At 34.3% G+C, this 8,274-nt stretch overlaps 1 protein-coding gene across 1 annotated transcript; it reads right to left on the bottom strand.

Moving 5' to 3' along the window:
• Nucleotides 1–1,650: 1,650 nt before the first annotated feature.
• Nucleotides 1,651–4,225, bottom strand: LOC107700210 (uncharacterized). Its single transcript, XM_016501790.1, has 6 exons — nucleotides 4,156–4,225; nucleotides 3,515–3,751; nucleotides 2,910–3,236; nucleotides 2,316–2,630; nucleotides 2,061–2,177; nucleotides 1,651–1,751 (listed from the first exon to the last, which is right to left on the bottom strand). The coding sequence occupies exons 1-6, from the start codon at nucleotides 4,217–4,219 to the stop codon at nucleotides 1,651–1,653; spliced, it is 1,161 nt and encodes a 386-aa protein (XP_016357276.1). The 5' UTR covers nucleotides 4,220–4,225.
• Nucleotides 4,226–8,274: the final 4,049 nt, after the last annotated feature.

Below are 8,274 nucleotides of genomic sequence, written 5' to 3'. Positions count from 1 at the left end.
TCCTATTATGCTTTTTCACTTTTTCAACTTTAGTTAGTCAGTAATGTTGCTGTTTGAGCATAAAAAAAGATCTGCAAAGTTACAAAGCTCAAAGTCCACTTCAAAAGGAGATATTTTATTTAACAGAAATCACTTTTCAAAAACTAAACTGAATGACTCGTTTGGACTACAACGCATATTTTCCGGGATTTGTGATATCACAAATATCGACGAATGGGATGAGACCTGGTTGAGCTGCACTAGAGAAGGCAACGAGTGTTATCACTATGTCAGAGACACGCTAGCTTTCCCAAGGCAGACGAATTTGGAGTGATACTGGTTACAATCATCCAGGTTTAAATTGCGCTAAAATTGATTTGATTTTGAAGCAATATTTACTCTGAAGCTCGCAGAAGGCGGGCCTTCATTTGATACAGGAACTATTGGAGCCGTTCATGCCATACTGGGGAGAGAGTGTTGTAATAAGTGTAAAATGTAAAATATGTGAAAAATAATGTTTTTCAAACTACCTAGTATGAGAGCCTCTTCTAGTACACCCCCAAAATAAAATCAAGACTTTGTAAAAGAGCATAATAGGACCCCTTTAAATTAAATTAAAACTTTACATTTTTTTCCCAATAAAAAAATTATATAATAATTTGTATGAAACTACAATAGAACTGAATTAGAGCAAAATGTAACACTACTGTAGGTTTTAAAGTAGGTGTTTGAAACTAATTTTCATGTTACAGTAATGTGTTCTTAGTGTTAGTCTGATGTGATTATAGTTAGACAGGAGGTTTAAGAAACATTCTTCTTCTTCTTCTTATATTTGATTAATCCATGCTGTTGTGCCTGACAACATTCCATCTCACCTCAAAATTAGCAATGAAAAGTACTTTTTATAGGCTTCAGTGCACATAGGCAATTAAATAATTTTCATTTTTATTGTTATGAATATTTCACTGTTTAAAATTATTGCAATTCAATATTTTTTTTTTATTTTTGACTTTTAGTTAGTTGAAACATTTGTTGCAAAACTAAATCATCTAGATTTTTCCATTGCAGGAAATACTATGCTACATTTAACACAGTTGTGTGTCATGGAACCACATTGAGGTTTCTTTCTGTGAGCATATTGATCTGATTATACTCAGAGATAGTGTTGGTGATGTATTTGTGTTTCCAATTCAAGTGAAACCCAAAGACCCTTTGCTTACAGACTGAGCACACCCATAATGCACTTGAGCATGCATGGTTCATTAGTCTTATGTTTTAATGTACAGTACCAAAATAATGGATGGGTAGCATGCTATCATTAATACAAGATTCATTTTGTGTTTTCAATTCCATTCAATAATAAATTTAAAATAAATGAAACACAAAGCTCCCAGTGTCAAGGCTCACTGTGCTTTAATTGCTGAGTAGATGACTGCATAATTTCTGTCCTGTAGATATTGAGACATACATTGCAAATGAATCACAAACATTTATAGCACACGTATCATTACCAAATCAAAATGACAATCTGAAATGTTTATGAAAGAAGTTGTTTCATAGCTGACCTCTGAACTTGCATGATTTCTTTTAAAACACTTGTCAGCTCCTGGAAATAAAATCAGTCATAGATTTAACATAGATTTCTCACTATATAGAACACACAGAAGTCAATTAAATGTCTGTTTTACCATGACTAGATCCTGCTACTGTCACTGAAGCATAATGGATGTCCTCATCTTCTTGTGATTTGAATCCAGTGACGTGACCTTCATCTAGTGAAACAATATGACAACATCTCGTATTTCAAAACTCATCACAATCAGGAAAATATTCAATGGACAAAATGGACACTTAAACATGTAAAACATTTCTAGATATGAATTAAGGTTAAGCTGCATCTTTTAGCCTGATCCAGCTAATAAGCATGTGTGTACTAATAGGCAATGTCTCTGTAAAAAAGGCAATTAGCAATTTGAAATGAAAGACAGGACTTTCATTCACTTCCCATAGAGAATGTTACAATTTGACCAATTCATTTGGACAATGTTCTCCTTCATATACTGTCTCTGAGATGCGCTCACCTGTTTTTCGCTGACATTTAAAAACTAAAAGTCCCAGCAGAATCAGCACACTGACAGTAACAACACAAGCCACGATGATCTCGATTTGTAGATGACTGTCCTTTGTCATGGTGTCTTCTGCAGACATGTTGAGCCAGATAATTACAACAGTGTCATGATTACACAGTGATACATTTTATTTTTACATTTATATTTTGAGCATTCAATCTGTGTTAAAGTAAAAAATATTGTATATTAATGGTTCAAAAATATTACCTTGGTTTGTTATAGATGAGCTTTCTGTTGGAGCATTTGTATTTGATGAGGTAAGACTGATTGTTATAGGGGCCAGAGCTCTGAGTGTATTCTCAGTAAAAACTGCACACTGCCAGTCCGTTTCATAGCTGGCTAGAATCACTGTGAGACGTAACATGTAGTTGTTCTCAGTCATAATTTGTTTTTTGACCAGCACTCCTCTGTTCCCCTCCATCCTGAGCCAGACTAGCGTCACTGAATCAGTTACTTCAGAAACCTCACAGGTAAGAACCACTGAGTGACTCCTCAACACACCATCAGGGGGCTCCATCGAGACTGAAATCAATGAGGTTTTACATTTGGAGGAATATTGATTAAAATGTATAAAAATAAAGGAATATAATACAGGTTCAAGACACCTTAAATGCATTACACGCAATGTTAGTTGTTTAACTAATTCTCACTCACTGAATTGCACCATCTCTCTAAATATTGTTGCATCGATACAAAATTGTTAATTGTTAAGGAGTATTATTGAAACAGAAACATCCCTTTAAACAGCTGAGAACAAAATGTTGCATGTAAGTGAGAAAACAATGTAAATTTGTTACAAACCTCTGATGGTGCGTAGCATTGTGGTTGTGTAGATTGTTGTTTCAGTAATACACCTGTATGTCCCACTATAATTGAAGTTCACAGGTGAGATGTGAAAGATAAAAAATTGACCAGTGTATGTAGTAGAAGAATTTCTTCCTGGTTTAATTGGTCCTTTTATTTGAACTTCTCTTCCTTTTTCTACAGCTATCAGATCAGTCTGTGAATTAGGTCTCTGTTCCCATGTCCACCTTAACCTGTGGTAGTTCTTTTTAGACTTGCAGATCAGTGATACACCACTATTATTGGCACTTTGCCTGTAAATTGCATGCCTTTTATTCTGTGAATCTGGAAAAATATAGAGAGTATAGCTTTGTGGAAAAAGTAGTGTACCAAGTAACTTAAATAGCAGTTTTAGTCATTATCCACTGAAAATATCTTATTCACACTTTGACACATTCAAACCTGTTGCATTAACAATAGACTGGAGAAGTTCTTTGATTATATACAATATGCCATTTAAAAAAAAAATGTAATTAATCACATACTTCACATACTTTGGAACAACAATTTGGAGATCACTATGACTGTGTACACACAACACTGACACAACTGAATGTACTTACATGGAGTAACGTTAAGAGTCTGAATCCTAACAGTTTGTACTCTTCCATCTTTCATCAATCTACAGTAATATTCCCCTTTACTGCGTTCATCAACAGTGTGTAAGATGATGTAGGCAGAGTTGTTGTACATCAGAGTGGTGTTGGGTGTTTGTTCTCCATCTTTCTCCCAGTGCAATGTGGAGGATTTAGACAGGAGAGGAACGTCACATCGCAAAGACACGTCAGATCCATGCTGAACTTTGAAGAAGTGAAATTAAAACAGAGTGAACAAATACCAGGGTTGTTGTATTACAACAATTGATTGGAAAGATTGAAAGATTAGAATTATGATTTGAGGTTTGGTAAGGGTTACTTAATCACATTATTACAGTCACAAGCATTACTCACATATTAAATAATATTAGATTATGTTTTAGTTACCTGGCTAGATTTACATAATTAAATTATGGTACAAACACAGAGAATTAAAATTGGTAAATTACAGTAATGATGGTTAAGACTATTTCAAATATCCTTCTCAGCTAAACATGACTGATATGTTTCTTAACAGAATCAACTCATTCAACAAAACAAGCAAGCAAAAGCATGCAAATATACAGTATAGGCAATTGTTTATTTAGGTTCAGGCTTGTAATACTCACCTTCTTGAGATTTGTAACAAAACCCAATTTTCAACATTAATAAAAAAATTGAGATGATATGCATGGTGTTGTGTTCAGTCTTATTTTAGAGAGGATGAAGAAGTATCAGTCTTGTCATGCAGAGAAAGAGGAAATGAAAGGAGAGGTTTTTAGAAAAGGGTTCAAAATCAGATCAAACATCTGGTACAAACAAATGTGGTAGCATATTACTGCGAATGGATGGTCTTGAAATATGTTATAATATGGAATTATGTGGGGGTACTTACATTAAATATGATCATCAAAGAGTGTTATGTAACTAAATACAGAAAAATACTGGCATTTTAAATAGCCATGTGGTTCAGCTAATGTACTTTTTCAGTAGCTATTTGGGAACAGGATCGTTGAAAATGGCACATTTTTAAATAATGTTATAACACTTGCAACTTAGGTAATGATCATAGCAAACAGCTTCTGTGTGTTTAGGTGCTTCCATCTTCTAGAATCTAGATCACAGCGTGTTGACTGCTGCCCTCTATTGGTGATGTATTGGTAAACACATTTTGAAAGTGCACGTCTGTGCAACTACTTACACAAAATTGAAAAAGGAAAAGCACTTATAATACATGTTATGTAACAGATAAAGTATTTCTTTGTATGAGGCAGTCTAAGAGTACACACAGTTGTAACACGTTCAGTGTGACAATATTATTTTTAATCTTCCTTCTCTGTTTAAATTACAGTCAAATTACAATAAGAACGAAGCCCATTTTCTACTCTCGCGATAACTGTTAATCTGACACGAGAAAGTAAATATCAAATATGGCGACGTCCATCGTCCATAGCAACATAGTTGCCACAGTGCAAAGTCTTATTACATTTTACACGATTTTATTTAATACATGAGTCCAAACGAGGATCTAGTTTTTTCTTCAAATCCGATTTAACGGAAAACAGCTCTAAATGCTATTGCATGTACAGCGCTGTATTTTAATCAGTGTTGGGGAGTAACTAGTTACATGTAACCAGTGTGTAAGATGATGTAGGCAGAGTTGTTGTACATCAGAGTGGTGTTGGGTGTTTGTTCTCCATCTTTCTCCCAGTGCAATGTGGAGGATTTAGACAGGAGAGGAACGTCACATCGCAAAGACACGTCAGATCCATGCTGAACTTTGAAGAAGTGAAATTAAAACAGAGTGAACAAATACCAGGGTTGTTGTATTACAACAATTGATTGGAAAGATTGAAAGATTAGAATTATGATTTGAGGTTTGGTAAGGGTTACTTAATCACATTATTACAGTCACAAGCATTACTCACATATTAAATAATATTAGATTATGTTTTAGTTACCTGGCTAGATTTACATAATTAAATTATGGTACAAACACAGAGAATTAAAATTGGTAAATTACAGTAATGATGGTTAAGACTATTTCAAATATCCTTCTCAGCTAAACATGACTGATATGTTTCTTAACAGAATCAACTCATTCAACAAAACAAGCAAGCAAAAGCATGCAAATATACAGTATAGGCAATTGTTTATTTAGGTTCAGGCTTGTAATACTCACCTTCTTGAGATTTGTAACAAAACCCAATTTTCAACATTAATAAAAAAATTGAGATGATATGCATGGTGTTGTGTTCAGTCTTATTTTAGAGAGGATGAAGAAGTATCAGTCTTGTCATGCAGAGAAAGAGGAAATGAAAGGAGAGGTTTTTAGAAAAGGGTTCAAAATCAGATCAAACATCTGGTACAAACAAATGTGGTAGCATATTACTGCGAATGGATGGTCTTGAAATATGTTATAATATGGAATTATGTGGGGGTACTTACATTAAATATGATCATCAAAGAGTGTTATGTAACTAAATACAGAAAAATACTGGCATTTTAAATAGCCATGTGGTTCAGCTAATGTACTTTTTCAGTAGCTATTTGGGAACAGGATCGTTGAAAATGGCACATTTTTAAATAATGTTATAACACTTGCAACTTAGGTAATGATCATAGCAAACAGCTTCTGTGTGTTTAGGTGCTTCCATCTTCTAGAATCTAGATCACAGCGTGTTGACTGCTGCCCTCTATTGGTGATGTATTGGTAAACACATTTTGAAAGTGCACGTCTGTGCAACTACTTACACAAAATTGAAAAAGGAAAAGCACTTATAATACATGTTATGTAACAGATAAAGTATTTCTTTGTATGAGGCAGTCTAAGAGTACACACAGTTGTAACACGTTCAGTGTGACTTTTTAATTTTTAATCTTCCTTCTCTGTTTAAATTACAGTCAAATTACAATAAGAACGAAGCCCATTCTCGCGATAACCGATAACTGTTAATCTGACACGAGAAAGTAAATATCAAATATGGCGACGTCCATCGTCCATAGCAACATAGTTGCCACAGTGCAAAGTCTTATTACATTTTACACGATTTTATTTAATACATGAGTCCAAACGAGGATCTAGTTTTTTCTTCAAATCCGATTTAAACAGTGTTGGGAAGTAACTAGTTACATGTAACGGAATTACGTAATTTAATTACAAAATAAAAGTAATTGTAATCAATTACAGTTACTGAGAAAAAAACATGTAATTAAATTACAGTTACTTAGGACAATGTTAAGGATTACAAAAGGGGTTACATCTGCTTTTCTTCACACACACTCCCACATACAGATTTAATTGATTTATTTCATAAATTGCAGCGACTGCTCTAAAATATGAAACTCCAATGTTTCAGGAGTTTAGAACAAGCTTATTCGATAACTCTTTTATTTCCTATATGGGTTTATGTAGCTATGCTTAATTTTTTAAAGATTAACTGTTTTTTTCCAAGGCATTGTTAGATTCCAGTGTTTACTGTCATAGCGATGTAAAGATTTGATTCAAAAAACAGTATCATAGCTAATAAAATATTTCTTGTTGTGATCTTAAAGGGGTGGTTGATTGCGATTTCTCTTTTTTAATGTTAGTTAGTGTGTAATGTTGCTGTTTGATCATAAACAATATCTGCAAAGTTACAAAGCTGAAAGTTATGGAGATATTGTCTTTTAAAATTCTGGCAGTTTAATGCCTACAAAAACGACTGGTAAGGGACTACAGCGAGTTACTTCCCGGGTCCGTTATGTCAAGAACCCAGAATTTTACATAAACCCCGCCTCCGGGAACACGCAGCAAAGTCTCTTCAATAATATCCTCTGCTTCTCAATCGGGCTCAAACTGATAAGCGATATTAACGACACCGTTGTTTACAATACAACCGGAGCACATGCCACTGAGGTGAGGGGCGGGACGGTTAGACTCGCACTAGAGGCGGTTTAGCCAATCACAACACACTGGGCCAGCTAATCAATCAGAGCCCATCGTGTATTTCTGAGGGAGGGGCTTCATAAAAGCAGGAAATGATTAGGGCGTTCAGAGGAGAAGGGACAGAGAGGTGTCGAATAAAGGTAAATTATGTGAAAAATAATGCGTTTTTTAACAAACAAAGCATTAACACGTTAGACTGCACCCCATAAACACAATCAAACCTATAAAAAAAACAGTCAACCACCCCTTTAAACTCATTCTTAACAAATGCAATATGTTCCTCTAGGGGGCGGTGTACTGCACAATCTATGAAAGGCTTTGTAAGCTTATGTGCTTACATTTCAATAGCATGTGGTGTGCTATAGTTCTGCAAATTCAAACGATATCTAACTGTAATTCTATGAACCAGTAACAAATTGTATGAACCAGCAACAAGACCACACCCTTTGAGGTTGAAATGTCAGACTCTGTATTTTAAATTAATTTATTCACATTTCTGAATTTTAAACTAAGTCAAAACAACTGCAATGTGTTCCTCTAGGGAGCAGTGTACTGCACATCTTAAGCTTTTTCTCAATTTTTACATTTCAGTAAGTTTTTTTTTTTTTTGTCTTATAGTTATGTGAATAATATCAACCATATTCTGTTACACCAAATACACAAAATAATGATCTTTAAAAAATTCTAAATTAATTTATTTAAACTTCTGAATGTCAAACTTGGTCAAGACAAGTGCAATATCTTCCTCTAGGGGGCGGTAAACTGCATAATCTTTGTAATGCTTTGCAAGTTGTTTCTCAATTGTTCCATTTCAATAGCT

This window comes from Sinocyclocheilus anshuiensis, unplaced genomic scaffold, assembly GCF_001515605.1.
Source record: "Sinocyclocheilus anshuiensis isolate Anshui unplaced genomic scaffold, SAMN03320099.WGS_v1.1 scaffold1404, whole genome shotgun sequence".
Taxonomy (NCBI): domain Eukaryota; kingdom Metazoa; phylum Chordata; class Actinopteri; order Cypriniformes; family Cyprinidae; genus Sinocyclocheilus; species Sinocyclocheilus anshuiensis.
Note: the sequence above shows the minus strand (reverse complement) of the source record. Positions and strands in the feature narration are given on the sequence as shown.

What these genes read in the sequence shown, in the direction of transcription:
- LOC107700210 (XM_016501790.1), bottom strand. Translation starts at nt 4,219, where the DNA reads ATGCATATCATCTCAATTTTTTTATTAATGTTGAAAATTGGGTTTTGT. An exon ending in AATGCTACGCACCATCAGAG is followed by an intron (nt 2,631 to 2,909) that starts GTTTGTAACAAA and finishes CATTGATTTCAG; the next exon opens with TCTCGATGGAGCCCCCTGAT. An exon ending in TAAATGTCAGCGAAAAACAG is followed by an intron (nt 1,752 to 2,060) that starts GTGAGCGCATCT and finishes TTGTTTCACTAG; the next exon opens with ATGAAGGTCACGTCACTGGA.